An 18,568-nucleotide genomic window follows, 5' to 3' on the forward strand; every position below is an offset into this window, starting at 1 on the left:
AATAATTTAGATTGACGATTCCGGATATCGCTTAGCTGTTCTTACGCAATGTATACAAAATATATTAAGTTGATCCACGACGAACTTCCTGAATTTTCAATGATTTGCACCGACATCATAATTTATAACTACGGCTTGGTTGATTAAATGAATAGGCTGATTGCGCCGATTGGTGATGCCCGTACCAGTTCGCATAGTTCTGGGAGCGACAGATGAATTAACTCCAAACTTCATTCTCTGCATGGTTCCATTTGGAAACGAGATGGCGGAGATGGCTGAAAATTCGCTGACGACAAACCTGGTGATAAATATATCAGCATAATCTTGCATGTACTGAATACTTCGATTGTGTCATAGTGGTTTGGCATTCAGACGAATTTGTCGGCAACGATCGTTGAGCACGATACGCCGCACTCGTCCACTATCCTGCTGGCAGTTGGAACACTCGCGTGCGCATCAGCCCGACCTCTAATACCCGCAACGCAAGCTATTAATCACAGGTCTGCGTACAGTATGGTTTATTATTGTGTCTGTTTTCGACGTTAGGTGTCATCTACCGACTTGAAGTTCGCAATTCATTGAAAACGATGGCGGTTGTCAGTTCTGCGCCGCAGTCGATCCATCGCACAATGCGCGAGAGGGTTAGTCTATGGAAGCAGGTCAGTGATCTAGTCACCTTTGGCATAATGTTCTGTGTTTTATAAGTCAATGCTAATTCTATCGTTTGTATATACAGAGTCACACATTTTTTCATTTGAATCCGATCTCCAAGTCTTCCAGGGGCTCTAATACATCGGGTCAATTTATCCCCGGTAACCCAGCCTCCCTTGACACGTCACAGTATCAGGACCCGCGATCGCTAAATTGCGGCAAAACTACCGTGATAATTCCCGGGAAGCTGAAGAATACTGTGATGAAAGTTCCGGTGCTTGTCGACGCATGCAAGTCTGTCACCGTAGTAGTTGATGCGATCGCCGGCAATTACGCAACAACGGACTCGTCCGCGCTAATAAGCAGGGATCTTCCGGTGATTGACAGCTCTTCGCTTGCAGAATCGATTGCAATAGCGCGGCGGGAGTTCATAGATGCGAGCCGCGAAGCTGGCAAACGACAGCGCGACGAACTCGCAAACAGCAATATCGCCGCTAAGTCCGACATAAATATCACCGCGCCTTTTTGCCTCGATGGACCGCACACCGTTAACGATGTCGAGCTGATGGAGTTTCAAGCGGCGTATAACGAATATTGCAGAACATATTGTCGGAAGCCAGGATTATTTGGCATAAAGCGATTTTTAAAGTCAATGCAGGACATGACATATTATCCTCTTTCAGCTAGCGGTTCAAAAGCATTTGATTTCGTGGGAAAGCTTATCGGTGGTGAATTAAACGAGGAATCATACGCCAATTACGCCGTGGATGAAACTGAGCTTGCTACACATGCGGCCAGAGTGTTGAGACGTGCAATGAGTCAACCGCAGGACAATACACCACCGCAAGCTGATGCTTCGACAGGTATCTCAGTTAGGATTGAAACGATCGCATCGGCCATGCCAAACACGATTAAAAATGTGCGATCGAAAGGAACACGGCGCAGCGCTGATGTTGATGCGTTGCAGACTAGTGATGAACCTAGCATCCTAGACTCGGCTATGAGGATCCCTGTCTGCGATAGTCTCCGTACGCAGTCAAACGGGAATGCCACATATCTCCGACGAAACATGCATCCTCGGTCCGCGACTTGTTTGTACTGTGAGCGAGAAGAAGTTCCTGTTAGAAGGAAACAAATCAATATCGAACTACTTCTTGATAGGGTCGAAGAGGTGCTCGCCAGCAATGAAACATATGCTCAACATAGAGGTTACTCTACGTTTAAGCCATTCTGGTCATTAATGAGCGACAGAATTCTCTCGGAGATGCAAAAGCAGATAGGACACCTATACGGTGAAGGGTACATATTGGCTGAAAGTATCGAGGATATTGGCGATTGTTCCAAGGCGCTTTATTGGGCGTACGAGAAGCGGCTCAAGGTGGAGCAGGCACTTGAAGGTGGTCATACTATTAAGGCGAGATTATACCGTTGGCTTCGTTAGATTTGCTGGAGACGTAGAATTTGGATTGCATACGGTTATTATAGTCGGCGTATTGGGCATATATTGTACTGCTACTTGGAATCCATTTACGCCTAGGTTCTCTACAATGAATAAAGAGTCATAAAGGGCTCCATTTCTGTTCACTCAACACAATAAAATGGTTCAATTAATTATAAACAAATGCAATTATTTACTAGATAGACAGCTGCATCGTACAAACACAAATCATCTTCTTGCAATCGGCATCAGAACGGCATACCACCCTGACCGCGATTAGCCGTTCGTGGTTTAGCTCTAATGATATTATCAACACGTAACAACAGCTCAGCTGCCTCCGCCGCGCTGGACACAACCGCCTTCTTCAGCTTGTAGCTCTCAACAACACCCGCTTCTCGCATGTCAATGATCTTGCCGTTGTCGAGGTCGAGACCGGAAGTGCTCATACCGTTGTAGATCGCCGATCGCAATCTGGGGATGAGTTCGCTGGAGTCCAAGCCTGCGTTATCTACCAAAATCGTGGGGAGTTGGCGCAGCGCGCGCGCAAAGGCCTCAATGGCAAGGGCACGCTTGCCATCCTCGTTCTGGGCAGCATTGTCGACAGCCTTTGACATGATCATCTCCGAGCAACCACCTCCAAGTACGGTTCGAGTTTCGACAACAGTCTGTGAGAGGACTGACAACGCATCGTGAAGAGATCGCTCGGCCTCGTCGAGCAGTTGCTCGGTCGCACCGCGGAGAACGATAGTGCACGCCTCACCTGCCGCGACGCCAGAAAACTTCAGAAGCGTATCTTCGCCGATGATAATCTCTTCGATGAGATCACAATGACCAAGCTTAACCAATTCCGGATGATCGAATGTAGACGCAATCTCTCCGCCTGTGACCAGCGCTAACCGCTCGATACCATCAAAGTCAGCGTGTTCGATAGAGACTACTCCAGCATCCGCAAAGAGTTGTTCTGGCCAATTGTAAATGAGTTGCCGATTAACGAAGCAATTGATTCCGTGCGCTTTAATCTTCTCAACTTTTGCCCTCATTTTCTCCTAGAAGAATTATTTAGCATCACATAATCCAAAAGATCGACAGTGACATACTCTCTCAGCCCGCTCCAACTCGGCAAGTTTGCTTGTGGCATCAACCTTCACCCGAGCACCAAAAATCTTGACCTTATCTGTGTCCATAGCTATAGGAACAGTTAGACAAATAGCATAGCAGCCGACAATCACAGAGCACTTACGGGTATTGGCAATAAGGATCTTCGCATTTTCCAACCGCTTTGGCTGGTTAACTCCAATCTTCTTGTCCAAAATAAAACCTGCCCACTCAGTCAGTAACTTGCCCAACAAATGATATCACACTAGCTCACCTTCATCTAAGTAGGAATCAATAAGTCGCCCACCGGCCTTTTTAATAATCTGAATATGATCCAAATTCGTGCTTCCCTTCAATCGCAATACTGCATCGACGGCCAATTCTGCGTAATGATCTTTATCCTGACTCAAAATCTTCGAACTCAAAGTAGTCTTTGCGATTGCAATCAAGTCTTTTTTAAACGCAGTTGCATCGTTGCTGTTATCAACCGCGGATTTTTTCAGCGCAGCCAAAGCGGCATTCGAGGCGATCCGGTATCCTTCAATTATAGTCTGCGGGTGAATCTTCTTGTCAACAAGCTTCTCTGCCTCACGTAGCAGTTCCGCAGCAAGCACCGTCACAGATGTAGTACCATCTCCAACCTCATCGTCTTGAACTTTTGAGATATTAACAAGTACTTTTGCTGCCGCATTGTCTAGCGCAATGGACTTGAGAATTGTAGCACCATCGTTAGTGACTAGCACTTCACCTGTGGAGGCGGATTGCAAGAGCTTGTCCATTCCTTTGGGACCGAGTGTTGTTTTGACTAAATCACCGACAGCAATAGCACCTACAAACGCGGAGAGACCTGTGGCAGAGAGTTAAATATGTTATACATGTTGCTGTGGATTTCTATGTAGACACTCAAAAGTCCACTTACGCGCGTTCTCAGCCCGCTCCTCTGTCACTTGATCTCCGAAAATTTGAACCGACTGGTAAACGACAGAGTTAGTAAAAGTCCCGATTGCTAGCCTGAAGCTGATCAGTTATGTGACGTACCATCTCTATGCGTTGTGGAATAGGTTGCTACTGATTCTGTAAAGTCGGTAGAACACTTACAGGAAGGGGAAGATCAAGAATATTTGTGAGTTGCCAACATGCCGGGCAAATTGAGTTTCGGCACGTGAAGCACTTTCTACTAAATGGTCCATCTAAACTAAGGCATCTCGACACTACAGAATAACTATCTACTGGACCTTTTACTTAGTAAGCAAGTTTTTGTTATTGGCGAGACATGCATAAACTTCTGAAGTTTGTGCCGCTGGTATTTCATATTTCCTTTGGGTCAATAGATATCGATCACCTCTCACCCAAATGCTGCACTGTTCCACAGTAATTATCTCTAAACAATCTCCTCTGAAAATTTTGGAATCCATACAACCGCCCATGTATTATGTACTAAGAGGTAGGCTGCCATAAATTACTATATATAACAAATTGACTGTGCGACCTCTTGAACATATGCATGACAAATACCTTTTGACTTGTGATTTTACATTAGCGACCAAATTATCAAACACCCGCCACGTTTATTCCATCGACCGTCTAGATGTTCAATTTCTTTCGACGCCACTGTCGCCTCTTGGTGTTGTATCTGCACGATGGTTATAGTCTTTGATGATGTGAGTGGATCGTACTCAATTCATACCTGATTGTGTTACCGGTCTTAAGTCTGAACCACTGGGGAACGCGACCATCCTGATTCTGCGCCTTGGCAAGCTTGATTTTTGTTCTGAAAGACTTGTGGCTCTAGTAATTCATTCAGTTAGCCTCCATTCCTGGCAAGGAACATTGTCACTTCAACAATATCATTCAAATAAATAATCCACTGCACGAATAATGCAATCAGACCGTCTCTTAATCCATCCATATATCGTCCATTACCGAGAAACCGACTTACCGGCATCTTTGCTATGCGAACAATGTCGATTAAAGTGAATATGAAGATCGAAGTTGAAAGTAGTAATGGTGGACGTGCAAAGCGTTGGGTGATCCTAGCCAAACTTGTGGCGTGACTGCTTCCTAATCTCTCAGCCCTACAAGAGGGTTCACCCCGTCGCAGTAGACAACGTGATCCTCCACCCAAGAACAAAAAGAAAATCGAACCCTACCCCTGATTATAGCGTACGTTTGAGACTGAGTGCGTAAATATAAGACTCGCAGCAATATGTTAGGCAAAAAACTAATCGATCATACAATAATGTGGTTTCGGTATCCGACTGTTGCTGATAATACAGAATCTCCTTCTTGCATCCTCTTGATTTGCTCTAGAGAGTTTTGATCGCTTGTGAATTGTCCTTGATATTCAATCCCAGCAATGATTACGGTGAAATGGGCTGTTCGACGAGTAGTTATACCGTTTTAGGACATTGAATATCCTAATATAGAATAGGTTAAGGGTCGATATTTCATACTTAAGAGCATCAGTACACACCAAAGTAGTACCAGCAATCACGCTAAAAACGCTTATTTAAGGAAGTAAAATAAATTTATTTGAGAACATAGGTTTAGCAACAGTTTAATGTATATTTCGAGTTGATATATGACGATGTGTTGGTGTGGATGGGAAAAGTTGGTACTTTTTCTTTTCCTGGGCCATAACTTTCAATTACCAATGCCAAATTGCTGGTTAGGGTTATTCTGATTGACGGCAGGGGGTGGTCGATTAGAATGAGGTCAGCCTTGGGGCCCGTCCAGCTTCGGTCCTGCACTTGTTCACGATCGGTGACGCATTACAATCCGCAAACGAAAGACATGTACGCCGATGAGCGGCATGAGCCTTTGCGAATAAGTGCAGCGAGTCACTCCCGCCAGCGACAAATAAAATTTACATGGATTAAGTGCCAAAATTCTCACGCTGAAAAATCCTATTATACTCTATGTACAATCATACACTTATACTACATCACTAAGACCGCGCATTGATATATGCTCTGTTCTCGATAGCAATCTTGTGAATAGCGTTCTTCTTCTCTAGTGCCGCTCCAGTATCGACGGCCTGTCTGACCGCGACCAGAGCATCTCCTAATCGCACACCAAACGAAGGCGACGGCCGCTTCTCAGCTTCTTCAAGAATCCAATCCAACGCCTTTCTGTGTCTCTGCCGAGCAGTCAAAGCCTTTGGAACAGAGAAACTCTTGGCTCCAGACTTGACCTTCTTAATCTTAACGAGCGGCATTGTTTTCTCTACGACATGCCGTAGAACCTTGACTGGATCATCCTGTAATCTCATGCGAACGATAACGAATGCCTCAGCAACAATTCTCTGTGCCCTCTGCTTCTTTCCATCCCGCATAATAAGATTGACCAAATGTGATACAACAGGATCCTCAGAACCGGGTAAAACGAATTCTTTAGCCTTTCGTGCCTGCACTGCTTGCCAATGCGGATCGTGGGCGAATGGCTCCGTGGGGCTCTTTCTGTTAGCCGCTTCTGTTGCTACCTCAGCAAGCGCCTGCTTCTTAGCCAGAACATCATCGCGAATCAGGCTGAGTTCCTCTGCTCCGGTTCGCTGTATGTATTCTTCAAGACTGAGACCTGAGAATCGAAGATTGATGAGATGACTCGCGAGGCCGGCCAGGACTGGCTCCTTCCCTGGTTCTGGCTTCGACGATTTTGCTTCTTCCAGAGGACCTTCCTCGCTATCTTTATTTGCAGCAATCATTTCCGATTCACGCCATGGAGCTTTAGGAGCGGTTTCATTGACTTCTTCTTTCACAATCTCAGGTGCCTTCTCTATTGCCTTACTATCTCGCTTTATCATCTCACCGACAGGGTTACCTTGCTGTTCTGCTTTTGCAATCGGTAAGTCTTCAGTCTGTTCAATTCCCTCCTTCGTATATTGCCTCTCAACGGGCTTCTCAGATGGAAGCTCCTGTCCTTGCAAAACAGCACCATTCAGTGGACCATCTTCTTCCTTCATTATCACTGGTCCACTTTCTACAGCTTCAGTGTCCCGGGCGAGGATTTCTCCGACTTGCGTACCCTGCTCGACTTCTGGAGATTGCTCCTCCATAGTTGCTGTACTTGTCGGCGGTTTCTTCAGCCTCTCGTCGTTCGATTCCGAGTTCCGAACCGCGTGCGTAGACGTGAAAAATCTTACCGGCTGAGAGATTCGTATATGCCGTAAAAGAGTGGTCCTTCGATTTAGACTCTTGAAAGACGCATTCGAAGTCAAATTTGACGCCATTAAATGCATTATCCTGGAATAGACGCATCGTCTCGACATACCTGCCCTCGTGGACACTAGTATCCGCGCCATACCCGTTCGTCGCGCTGAATACATTGTGATGAATTCGTATCCAAAACTGACAAGGCAGTATCGATCGACCAAACGGAATCACGGACGACTATGTCGCGGAAGGGACCTTGCAGATCGGCCGATGGTAGCTGGCGACGGGAAAGAAAATATTTGTGGAGTCTAGCCGAGCCGAAGAGTTGCTAAAACACAAAATCAGACCTAACCCTGTATAATTGCTGGAACTTTCTGCATACCATATTAAGGTTGTAATAAATGATGGGTGCGTTAGCCACACCGGCAGGACCGAGGGTTTAACGTGGGTCATTTCTTACCTCATTGCACGTTCCAATAGCATCAGGCACAGCTGAATCATCTCTGTTTAGACAATACTTTCTTCTTTATCTGATTCATGTTCTATACCGCAATAATTTTGGTGTGAGATGCTATATTATTGTGTGAGATACTATTTTATGCTTTAGCGAATTAGTGCGCCGTTTGTAACTGACAGCTTCTAGACTCCAGAGCATGACAACAGCCGCCCCCTATGCTTATTGATCTCACTGAGCCCTCAACACTTACTATTTTATAGCACTTAATTTTACTGCGTTTGTAATATTGAGCTATATATAACACTATTACGCCATGGTGACCCCCAATTTTACCGGAAATTATCGGCACGGGCGACAAGTCAACCTTGCTAGATCATCCGCCTCATCTCACCGCAGTTCACAGTCAGTCCTGAAAGACGCGTCAGCGGCACGGGCACAGCGTGAAGAGGTGCGGAAACGAGAGAGAGCGGCGATTGCTATTCAATCGTTTTATCGCGGAAGGAAAGATGTTGCGCAGGCACGGGACTCCGTGAGAGAAGAGTTCATTAGACTGGCAGGACAACAGAGCATTGATATGAGTCCAAGCCATATTGCGGGGATGTTTGTCTTCTTTTTTCGGAAGGGTGCTTCAAGTAGAACGTATCAGGATGACAGCCTTGTTCCAGTGCTACAGCGCATGCTTGGTAGCGATGGACAGGTAGAGGAAATTGATGCTGGTCGGGCAAAGAAACTAGCACGAGACTTATTCGGATGTCTCAGTAACGAGACAAATCAAGAGATTCGAACTTCATGCTTGCAATTATTAAGGATCGTTCAGGCGAAGGTACATTTAGAGGACGTGATAAAATCGTATAGTTCTCTCATCTCAGGACTTCGTGATGGCAGCGCCTCAGCCAGAGTTGTAGAGAACGTGATTATTGCAATTGAATCTACTCCGGATAAAGAGCGTGCACTTTTGGACTATGCTAAATATTTCTTGTCGACGCCACACTTGTTTGAGAATGTCGCTGATATTGGTGTGCAGATGCAAGTCCAAGAAGTGTTCGATTTTTCCTGTGATATTATTCCAATTATAGCCAATCCTATTATTCAACCTTCTACGAGAGCATTTCTTTATGAATCAGAAGCTGAACAGGATGAAAGACTGCAATGGCTTATGGCGAACATTCTCTATATGTGGCGTCATCAACGGATGCCAATGCGTCCAAGTCTGACCATTCCTCTCATGCGTGCTTTGTCAAATATTTTGCGCGGATTATCCGTCAGTGCTAGCAAGCGCCTTTCTAAGGCCGTATCCAATTCGTCACGATATATTGACCAGTTTGTGCTTGACAATCTTGGGGTGCTTAAAGAGCGACATAACATCGAAATGGCCGTTCGGCCAGTCACAAGCATGCTATACTACAATGGCACTGCGGCAAACCTTGACGATTTGCTCGCAATATGTCTATATTTTGTCAGCTTGCTCCGGATATGGCCGTCGAAGAATAGTGAAATTCGCTACTTCCTATATCTTACTCCCGAATACACGCTACCTCTTTTCTTCAGGACATTGAAAGCCTCACGTTTATTTGACACGATCATGTTCAAGAGCTCTGGGCCTGCAGTATCATCTGGTGCTGCAAGTCTTTGGACCCCAGCCGTGGATGATGAGTACCATGATATCGCCATTCAAGAATGGGAAATACTGTCACTTTTCTTGGATATCTGCTGGCATTGGATGATAATGACGGATGACGACGAGTTCTTTGACGAGACGCAGTATGGATTGTCATTATCGGACGTTCGAGAACTTGGTCTATTTTTGAAGATTTTGGTTTTCTTAATCGTGTGTAATGAGGATACAACCATCGTGATCCACCGTGGCCGCCAAATTAAGATTGGAACTGGAGGTGATAACAATGTCGCCTTATCAAAAAGCAGTGCTTTAACACTAAATAAGATCAAGGCAAATGCGATTGGAATTATGCGTCAGTTGTTCTATCGTGACTCTCGTCGAAGTTTCCTGGATAAGAAATATTGGTTAATGGAAGATCGCATCGACATTCCCGCGTTTACAATGCAAGCTGTTGTTGACGAAGACAGAATGGATCAGTATTTTGAACAAAATGTGCTGGATATCAGTGGTGATACGTCGGAATCGGAACTTGAGGAGTCTGAAACTGCATTGGGTTCATCCTCTGCGCGTCGAGACCTACGTACAAGAATGATGGTCACGCCTAGGATTGAAATTCTGCAGAAGATCCCGTTCGTACTCCCATTTGAAGCTAGGGTCGAGATTTTTGAACGCTCGTTGGACCATGACCGTGCGAAGAATGGATTGGACCGTGACTATGAATTGCGCTGGCGCAGGCATAAAGCAGAGATTCGACGGACTCATATGCTTGAAGACGCTTTCAGTCAGCTCAATGGCCTTAGAAGCGAGCTGAAGTCACTTATTGGTATTACGTTTGTGAATGACTTCGGTGTCGAAGCTGGAATCGATGGTGGTGGTATCACGAAGGAATTCTTGGTCGGCGTGTGCAAGGAGGGATTCGATCCAGCCAATGGACTGTTCTTGGAGAATAGTCAGAATATGCTGTATCCCAACCCTGCAGCGACGAGCCCTGAGCAGTTGCAATATTTCGAATTTCTTGGGCGTGTCATTGGTAAGGCGTTGTATCAAGGGATTTTAGTGGAAGTCTCATTCGCCCAGTTCTTTCTCAGCAAGTGGCAAGTGCAGAATAACACTGTATTTGGCAACGGCTTCCGCAACACATTCGACGATTTGTGGAGCCTGGATCCCGAGCTTTATCGTGGTTTGATCAAATTGAAGAAGTACCAAGGCGACGTTGAATCTGATTTCGGACTCAATTTCACGATCACGAACTCGCATAATCTCACAGTTGACCTCATCCGGGACGGTGCCCATGTTGCGGTGACTGCGGCAAATAGACTACAGTACATCCACGAAGTCGCGAATTACAAGTTGAACAAGGAACTATATCGACAGACGCAAGCTTTTTTGTTTGGGATGAACGATTTGCTATCACCGACGTGGTTGGTTATGTTCAGTCCGAATGAAATGCAGACATTGGTTGGCGGTGCGGCGCTGCCGATTGATATTGGAGATTGGAAGAAAAATACTGTGTATGGTGGATTTTACGAGAAAGATCTCACTATAACATATTTCTGGGAAGTTATCGAGGAGCTAAATGATGAGTAAGTGTTTAAAACTTTCAATTTCGGAAGATGTCGTTAACTATTGTTTAGGGAAGTTCGGAGTGTGCTCAAGTTTGTGACCTCAGTTTCGCGTGCACCTTTGCAAGGATTCGCTTCGCTTAAGCCATCATTTACGATCCGCGAGTCCGGTCTGGCTCAAGACCGCCTTCCTACCGCATCTACCTGTGTGAACATGTTGAAACTCCCGCGATATGAAACAAAAGAAAGACTGAAGAGCAAACTAATGTTCGCGGTCACGGCGGGTGCCGGATTTGATTTATCTTAAATGTTGTCTGTTGAACTGCATAATGATAATCTGTTCATTGCTTTGTTGGTGTAATTTGGGAAACGAGCTGCATTTTTTCTAAGGTTCTTGGTTATAATGACTTTGCGTTGGTTCAGTGGTTGTGCTCTTTTGTTACTGGCGGTGTTGAATGTTGCAATTTGGTGTAATATTTGCGATTGGAGTATATGTCATGTAGATGAGTACATATTTTGGAATCGCAATAAAACTGTATATCTAAATCTTTTTAAAACTTGTTTGTGAATGAAAGTATTCTTCCTGATACCCTTAAAAAAATATGGTTGCTCAAACATGGTATATCTCGCGGGTTTAGTACTAGACGTGATCGACAAGCGTCGTCGGATCAACGAAGCGAGCGGATCACTAAAACCGACCATGCCATTTATTTTTCTAAATAGCAATCCAACGCGAAGGTAAATAATATTATAGCCAATAAAATTATTCTTTATCGAGCTTACATGTACGAGAGTTATGTCAGACCTCTTTGCAACGCTCACATCGTCTATTATTACTGGTTGCATCTAGAACTGGTGTGCCGTGCATCTGATCAGCTACGACATTCGTTGGACTTCGGCGGCTCACCGTGCGACGTCTTAGATTTTGTTAATTATCTCTGCCTGACGTTGTAACTGAACTATAGTCTTCGGTGTCTCAGGCACTCATAGCTCTCGAGATCCTTGTTGCTGACTACTCTGCGGACTTACGTGTATGAACAATAAGTGCCTGGTGACTTTGCTTGGGTCATACGGCACTAGCCCTGTAGCTCTAAATCCACTCTGCGTCTCGCGATTTGATATAGACCCAGGAAATCTAACTTATCTACGTGATTTGTACCTGCCCTTGTTCTCTCCGCGACTTGGCGGCCGTACGATCGTTCAAGCGGCGCACACAACCCACATCGAGCGGTTGAAGTGGATGTGATGAATGATCTGGCATATATAAGGGAATAATCAAGTTTTCCATACAATACTGATCGAATTCGGCGGCAATATGGCTTCCGTACCCGTCCAAATAAGTAATCGGTACCTTCCTTTGTAAGATTCCGAGTATGCTTATCGAAGACTTCTTGAAGCCATTGTAGGCCAGTTTCATTAATAGTGCAACAGTTCTGGCTCACACCAAATGTCCAATCGTGTGGAACGTCGCTAAACCAAGGTGTTTGGAAGACCTTGCCTTGAAGATACCCATAGGTAGTAGAGTCCATCCAGAAGAATTCACAGCTTCATTTACAGTGACCCATTCGCGATTTCCAATCTATTTAAGAAACGGTTTTCCTTGTCGTTGGGCGGATGTGACGACCTTTGCGGTTCTGATAACACCCATTTGGAAGCCTGTTTCGGCCAAGTTATAGATATCGTCGTCAGCAATCCCATACGTCTGAATGCTAGTCTGTACGAGACCGAACCATTTCGTAATAATCTCGGGATCCTCGCTTTTTGCGCGTTGATGGTCATATCTTCGGGAGTATTTGACTTCAACTCAGGATGTCTACTGATAAAATTACGCACCGATTTCTCACCGACTTCAATGGGCTCTTGGAGCTGATTCGGCACGCTTCGTAAGAAGTAAATCGTCCATTTATCGCATGTCCTCAACTCTAGGAGAGAGTCCCCGCTTATCCATCATAAGTATCCATTCTAAAAGCACTTCCTCTTCTATTTGAGTGAGTTTTTCGCGCCAGTATGATAGAATCGCGTCGTGATATGCGTCCGTTTAAATTGGAGTGAAGCGTAGTGTAGGGGACATCGTAGAAACGAGAAGCGCTTCTAATATTTGAAACTTTGCCTGTTTTATAGTGTAGGCTTGAATTGCTAAGATAATTCTTCCTTCCTTACTTTGATCGTTTGGGCCATGGTTACTAACGTTACAAATTGACGTAGAAGGCGTGTGAAAAAAGTTAAGAGGTGATCCGCTCGCTTGGTTGAGCTTCTCGCTTCACGTTACCTACAAATGCGACATAATTTCATCCTAATAGTATTAAGCATAATCCTCAACGCCAAGCTCCAGCAAGATAACTCGTCGCACTTAATTTTAAGTCCTGACCGCAGTAAGGTAGGCTCTGTGTCTGCCTCGAGACGCACGGGGCGGTGACTACTATATTTTCAAATGGCGTTGATTAAATGATAATAAACTTTACACGGCACACATTATTTGGTTAACAAATGAAAATGCTGAGACCCCAATAACCATGACATAATAAATAAGGCTCCCAGTCACCGACCAAGTCCAAATGCCTTACTGAATCAATTTCTAATAATACAATAATATGACAAACTGTATTATACATAATCTACACTATTGTATTCTTCTTTCAATCTTCAATAACACATATAGATATTTATGCCGGGCGAGACTCTACATGTAATTCCGTATCCGTGTGCATGCTTTCCGTCTCGTCCGATCGCTGAGAAATAGTCTCCGCACTACTAGTTCGTCGTGACTCCTTCGTTACCATTATGCGCCTCGGTTCAGGATTCGACGCACATTTTTTTCCGGCCACCAGTGTACCCAAGTTCATATTCACGAATTTAGATGCCGCAATAATCTGCTGCGCGCGACGTACAGTACCGGTCAGCGATAAATCTGCCTGCTTATACGCCTGCGTGTAAACATTCAAAGCAGTCTTCTCCAGTCCTTCACCTGATATCCCTGTCGGATCAGTCAAAGCATTCGCCGGTGCAGGCTCCGTAATTTCGTGAATAGTTAATCTGCGCAAGTCATGCTTGGGACACCATATCATGGGTGTCACGGCTCCCGTCTCCGAGCCAAGCTTAACAATCGAGACACTATCCCGTCGTGTACTTTTTACGGGTTGAACGTCGAATCCGAATTTATACCGTGCTTTGAACGCACAACCAATGTGAACTAGATAATTAATTAGCAAGTCGGTTGCCTGCAAATATTTACAAGACTTACATGGAACATGGCAAACAGCACATGAACTACAGGCCCCTTTCTGCAGATGACAGATGTCACAAACGTCCAGAAACCTGGTCTTCGGAATCAACCCTATGCCTTCAACTGCGTTCATTGTGTAGGAGTCTGTAAACTTAATTTCTGGTGTCCAGACAGCACACAGGACGTGCATCCAGTTGTTTCCAGAGGTGACCTTGAGGGGGTCCCGCGGCGACTTTTCGGCGTGAGGTACATCTTCACATAGTTGCGCTGGACAAAGTGCACACTCGTATGTCTACATGACATTAGTAACACACCAATAACAAACTATTTCACGTAATGGCGTACCATTGAATCCCGAGGATTTCTGTCATTCTGACAAGGCTCACAAAGCCACTTCTTCTTCGCATCACGAATGCCGTAACAGGACCTATGAACACACATGTGGCAACCGTGGCATCGCAGCAGCTTCTCGCGAGGTGGGGCACTGCCGCATACCCCACATTCCGACAACAAGGCAGTCCAGTCTGGAGTAAGTGTTCCTTTCTTCTTGGACATGCTAGATCCAGAGGTAGGCATACTCCCACTTGCAATAGCTGTCGCCCCGGCGGATCGTTTCATAGTAGTCTTCTTATTCTCCTGCTGATGTAGCATATCGGCATTTCTGTCACCTTCAAGCTCGGATTCAAAATCTATTAGACCACAGGGTTCGTCTGATTCGTATCTATTACCTTCCTCCAGCTCTCTCAGGAGCTCCTCCTCGACCTTTCGCTTCTGGCCACCGGAGCCTCGCTGCGTCGACTTTTTGAGTACCTCAATAGGATCCTCCCACACCACTGCATATCGACGCCACAATTCCGCACATCGAAGACATAGCGCTATAGTCGGATTTGTCTTGGCAACAGGATATCCCGGGGCCCTGCGCCATGCACGTGATTTTGTGGTCTTGCAGAACTTGCAACTGAACACTTGTTTCTGATCTCTGCATTTTTCCATGTCGTATGCCGAGTCGTCCTGCGAGTCGGCGACATGGTCGACAAGTGGCTGCGAGTGAGATGTCGATGGCACTATAGGTTTTGCTGCTGATTCGTCTCCTTTGGTTTTAGAGACATCTTTCTTTCCTCTTCTACCCTCAAAGTGATCCCATATTGCGTGGCCGTTCGGAGTCTTCTTCCAAAGGTAGTAAAATCGCACAACGTCTGCAGATGAGATAGTACCGACCGCTCTGCATACGGGATGAAGTTCTGAGCCATATTTACGTACACCATCTTCAAATCGCTTCACTTCAGCTGGCGTCAAGGTGGGCTCCCTAAGACCTTTGCGCGTAAATTTCGAAACCAGTTCAAGCGCTTTCTCTGAGTCGAAGTTACAAGCCATTAGCGCCCCAATGGAACTGTCGACAAAATTTGGAGATGCTGAGGTCATAGCAATAGCTGCGGCATATGATTTAGTTTGTTCTAAAAACTCGTCTATTCTGGATTCTGGAACGGTTGCCGGAGTTTTCCACAGTAAGGTGGCAGTGTCGTCTCCGCCGCGTTCGACGTAGCCAATCGGCTTCTCCTGTACCCATGGACCGTCTGCGAGCGATAATGGCCGACCATATGGCGTATTCGGCGTTGTACTGTCAGAAGCAGGTGGAGTGTCTTCCATAGTGGCTGTAGGAACAGGAGTGGCATTCTTCTTGTTGTATACTCGGTATGTTTTTTTCTTTTTTACCTTCGTCAGATCAGGTTCAACAAACTGGACTGGTCTTCCACCCCAGTCTGGAACGACAGCCTGATGCTTGTTACCGATCCGCGACGCCGCGTGCGGATAGATCCGATCGTTATTGTCGAGAACTTCTTCCAGCTTGCAATGAATGCCGAGATATCGATACGGCCATAACGACAATTCCTTCTTCTGCTCATTGGTGAGCTTGTTGTCAGAAATTTTAAACTCAGCTGCTGGATGCGGCTTGAACTCATCATCGTCATCTGCACCAGCAATAACTGTCAGAGAATTTGTCAAAGAGTCGCTAGACCCATTTTCGCCGTGCGACTGCCCATTGCGAAGGTCGTCAACTTCGTCGCCAGTTCCCGGAAGAAGCTTGCCCTTGCTTTCAGCCATCTTGCGTTCTTGATCGCGACTGCAAACTGCACAAGCCCATGCAAATCCACGAGTAGGTTTCTTTGTCAGCGGCGGTCGAACACAACTCATATGGTAGTCATTACCACAAACTGCACAACAGACGGATTCGTCTGGAGCACACCATTGTCCACATCGTGTACAGTTCCTTGCGGCGCTACTGAGGTCCTTTCCACGTCCAATTTCCATAACTCCATATTTGACTCTTTGACGCAATACCTTGCCAAATTCATCCGGAACGTTAAGAATTTTCTCAGTTGGAATCATCTCGTAGAATCGACAGATGTACCGGTCGTATAATTTGTCAAACCAGAAATGATCAGGAACTTTCCTATATTCGACCAGATCTTTGATGTGAGCAGGGTGCATCACGACACATTTTCCTCGTATGCTGAGCAGTGGACAAATGTCGGAATGCATGGTCGCGAAAAGCAGGCGAGAGTCATTGGAGCGCGTGGGAATGTCCTTCGGCCTATAGAACCAGTTAATCCGCAGCTGATAGACATCGAGTAGGGAATGGGAAGAGCCAGTGAGTGGGCCGGATTTTTGCGACGATTCGGGGCGTTCGACGAATTCCATTATTCGGCCAATGTAGTAGGGTTCGCTAGGCGGTTCTGAGACGAGATATATGCAATCTAATATTCGGTTAGCACAAAACCCAATCATAAAAAAATATTACGATACCATTAGGCGCATATGTACTTCCATTACTGAGAGTAAGTACTCCATCCTTTGTTACTCGCGCGTCAGTGAAATCAAGCATGTTGGTGAAGACCTCAACCTTGGCAGAGGGCAACCGCCGCAATGGAAACTTGGTCGATTTTGTGTACGATTTCGTAGGAGCAGGACTCGAACTTTTGCTCTTGGCACTACTAGCGCTCCTGCTTCTATCTCCTGTTCCATTGGTGGTAGTAGCAGTTGAAGATCCAGAACCCGGATGTGTAAGAGACCCCTTATTCTTTCCCATTCTAGGAGCCGTTCCGTTCACGCTGTTTCCGTTACCAAGTAAACGTTTCTTTACTGTCGGGGAAGTGTGACTTTCAGACTTCAGTAGGAGTATGTGTGGCGTCTTGCTTGTTACTGCTGGTGTTCTAGGTGAAGACTTGGACAACTTCCGCTTCTTGGACCCTTTTTCAGTACGAGACTCCTTTGAACCAGCGCCTTTCACTCGCGATCCTTGGCCGCTTGCTCGATGAACTGGATGAGCTGGGATTTCGTCATCCTCCGTATCCTCGTTGTAGTTCACACGTCCTGCACGGCCACGGTACCGCGTCCCGTACGGCGACCCGTCGCTGGGATCCGGCCCATCAGTAGCAACAGTGGCCATAGTCGATTTCGCACTGCCGGACTCATTCCGCAAGCCACCGCTTGAGCTAGATTGTCTAGATGGTACTAATTCGCTTCCAGAGTCCATGGAGACTGTCGAGGGAGTGGAGATTGTGTCTCGTTGCTGAGAAGCGACCTCAACGCCGGGAGCGTCGCCGACGGGCATCGAAGACGACATCGTGGTGCTACTCTGTGACGCGAATTCTCGCTATGTCTGCAGAACTGCGGCAGAATGATCGTAAATAGGGTAGAATATTCGCCGGAGTCCACCACTGTAGCTGCCAGTGGGCGTGGAAGTGGCGGATATCTGGAGAGGTAGGTGGGTTGGTGTCGTGGAAATGGAAAGGAGATTCCGAGCCAGATCCGCGATTTTTTATTTAATTTGTGAGAGCAGCACAAAGAATCAGAGCCATATCCAAATATTGAGCTTACAAATACAGTGTATTCCCATGGTTTTCGACGACTTGCGCGGACAATTATATTTTAACAAGATTTATGGATATATATTCAGTGTACACTGCATACGCCTACGTTGTAGTTGCACCTTAGACGTGCAAAGCGATTCGATAAAACACAATCAAAATTTATAGTAGATCCGGATCTCCATAACAGCGAATAATATACTCTACAGATAATATACTTCATCAATGCAAGAACAAGAAGCAGTAGCTGCTGCCCAGACCCAAGAATCTTGGCCACATTGACTGAAGTCAAAGACGACTGAAGTCAAAGATGCCAGTTCTTCAGTTATCAGGGAATCAGAAGAATCGCATGGAAATATTGCGTGTCAGTCGATAGAAGACAATAACGTGGCGAACAACAAAGACTAATTCGACTGAGCCGAGGATATTCCTTAGACAAAGTGGCCACATATGAGCACCAAAAAGACCTCCAGTCACATTACACTCCTCCCGCGGCAACTTGTG

General features: G+C 45.8%; 6 protein-coding genes across 6 annotated transcripts; 2 read left to right on the top strand and 4 right to left on the bottom strand.

Annotated features, from left to right (window-relative positions):
* The first annotated feature begins 459 nt into the window (after positions 1-459).
* V1508DRAFT_276480 (uncharacterized protein) lies at positions 460-2,215 on the top strand. The gene is made up of 2 exons (XM_066936501.1): positions 460-659; positions 737-2,215. The coding sequence occupies exons 1-2, from the start codon at positions 588-590 to the stop codon at positions 2,090-2,092; spliced, it is 1,428 nt and encodes a 475-aa protein (XP_066797666.1). The 5' UTR covers positions 460-587; the 3' UTR covers positions 2,093-2,215.
* V1508DRAFT_411737 (chaperonin Cpn60/TCP-1 family) lies at positions 2,158-4,367 on the bottom strand. The gene is made up of 5 exons (XM_066939507.1): positions 4,223-4,367; positions 3,459-4,155; positions 3,330-3,407; positions 3,187-3,275; positions 2,158-3,135 (listed from the first exon to the last, which is right to left on the bottom strand). The coding sequence occupies exons 2-5, from the start codon at positions 3,961-3,963 to the stop codon at positions 2,338-2,340; spliced, it is 1,470 nt and encodes a 489-aa protein (XP_066797667.1). The 5' UTR covers positions 3,964-4,155; positions 4,223-4,367; the 3' UTR covers positions 2,158-2,337.
* A 16-nt stretch (positions 4,368-4,383) lies between these two features.
* Positions 4,384-5,192, bottom strand: V1508DRAFT_411741 (60S ribosomal protein eL39). The gene is made up of 3 exons (XM_066939508.1): positions 5,124-5,192; positions 4,872-4,972; positions 4,384-4,817 (listed from the first exon to the last, which is right to left on the bottom strand). The coding sequence occupies exons 1-3, from the start codon at positions 5,127-5,129 to the stop codon at positions 4,769-4,771; spliced, it is 156 nt and encodes a 51-aa protein (XP_066797668.1). The 5' UTR covers positions 5,130-5,192; the 3' UTR covers positions 4,384-4,768.
* Positions 5,193-6,074: 882 nt separating this feature from the next.
* On the bottom strand, positions 6,075-7,620 carry V1508DRAFT_411743 (mitochondrial 37S ribosomal protein uS7m). The gene has a single exon (XM_066939509.1). It carries the CDS (start codon positions 7,506-7,508, stop codon positions 6,132-6,134), a length of 1,377 nt encoding a protein of 458 aa, XP_066797669.1. The 5' UTR covers positions 7,509-7,620; the 3' UTR covers positions 6,075-6,131.
* Positions 7,621-7,801: 181 nt separating this feature from the next.
* Positions 7,802-11,592, top strand: V1508DRAFT_411744 (uncharacterized protein). Its single transcript, XM_066939510.1, has 2 exons — positions 7,802-10,993; positions 11,045-11,592. The coding sequence occupies exons 1-2, from the start codon at positions 8,106-8,108 to the stop codon at positions 11,277-11,279; spliced, it is 3,123 nt and encodes a 1,040-aa protein (XP_066797670.1). The 5' UTR covers positions 7,802-8,105; the 3' UTR covers positions 11,280-11,592.
* A 1,814-nt stretch (positions 11,593-13,406) lies between these two features.
* V1508DRAFT_411751 (uncharacterized protein) lies at positions 13,407-17,970 on the bottom strand. The gene is made up of 4 exons (XM_066939511.1): positions 17,001-17,970; positions 14,541-16,951; positions 14,214-14,487; positions 13,407-14,162 (listed from the first exon to the last, which is right to left on the bottom strand). Exons 1-4 carry the CDS (start codon positions 17,818-17,820, stop codon positions 13,636-13,638), a joined length of 4,032 nt encoding a protein of 1,343 aa, XP_066797671.1. The 5' UTR covers positions 17,821-17,970; the 3' UTR covers positions 13,407-13,635.
* Between the last annotated feature and the right edge of the window lie 598 nt (positions 17,971-18,568).

This window comes from Lipomyces doorenjongii (genome assembly GCF_038497915.1).
Source record: "Lipomyces doorenjongii strain NRRL Y-27504 unplaced genomic scaffold V1508scaffold_8, whole genome shotgun sequence".
Classification (NCBI taxonomy): Eukaryota; Fungi; Ascomycota; class Lipomycetes; order Lipomycetales; family Lipomycetaceae; genus Lipomyces; species Lipomyces doorenjongii.

What these genes read in the sequence shown, in the direction of transcription:
- V1508DRAFT_276480 (XM_066936501.1), top strand. Translation starts at nt 588, where the DNA reads ATGGCGGTTGTCAGTTCTGCGCCGCAGTCGATCCATCGCACAATGCGC. An exon ending in GGGTTAGTCTATGGAAGCAG is followed by an intron (nt 660 to 736) that starts GTCAGTGATCTA and finishes TTGTATATACAG; the next exon opens with AGTCACACATTTTTTCATTT.
- V1508DRAFT_411737 (XM_066939507.1), bottom strand. Translation starts at nt 3,963, where the DNA reads ATGGACAAGCTCTTGCAATCCGCCTCCACAGGTGAAGTGCTAGTCACT. An exon ending in GATCCTTATTGCCAATACCC is followed by an intron (nt 3,276 to 3,329) that starts GTAAGTGCTCTG and finishes CTGTTCCTATAG; the next exon opens with CTATGGACACAGATAAGGTC. An exon ending in AGTTGGAGCGGGCTGAGAGA is followed by an intron (nt 3,136 to 3,186) that starts GTATGTCACTGT and finishes TAATTCTTCTAG; the next exon opens with GAGAAAATGAGGGCAAAAGT.
- V1508DRAFT_411741 (XM_066939508.1), bottom strand. An exon ending in AAGACCGGTAACACAATCAG is followed by an intron (nt 4,818 to 4,871) that starts GTATGAATTGAG and finishes ACCATCGTGCAG; the next exon opens with ATACAACACCAAGAGGCGAC.
- V1508DRAFT_411743 (XM_066939509.1), bottom strand. Translation starts at nt 7,508, where the DNA reads ATGTATTCAGCGCGACGAACGGGTATGGCGCGGATACTAGTGTCCACG.
- V1508DRAFT_411744 (XM_066939510.1), top strand. Translation starts at nt 8,106, where the DNA reads ATGGTGACCCCCAATTTTACCGGAAATTATCGGCACGGGCGACAAGTC. An exon ending in ATCGAGGAGCTAAATGATGA is followed by an intron (nt 10,994 to 11,044) that starts GTAAGTGTTTAA and finishes ACTATTGTTTAG; the next exon opens with GGAAGTTCGGAGTGTGCTCA.
- V1508DRAFT_411751 (XM_066939511.1), bottom strand. Translation starts at nt 17,820, where the DNA reads ATGTCGTCTTCGATGCCCGTCGGCGACGCTCCCGGCGTTGAGGTCGCT. An exon ending in AAGTACATATGCGCCTAATG is followed by an intron (nt 16,952 to 17,000) that starts GTATCGTAATAT and finishes ACCGAATATTAG; the next exon opens with ATTGCATATATCTCGTCTCA. An exon ending in GAAATCCTCGGGATTCAATG is followed by an intron (nt 14,488 to 14,540) that starts GTACGCCATTAC and finishes AATGTCATGTAG; the next exon opens with ACATACGAGTGTGCACTTTG.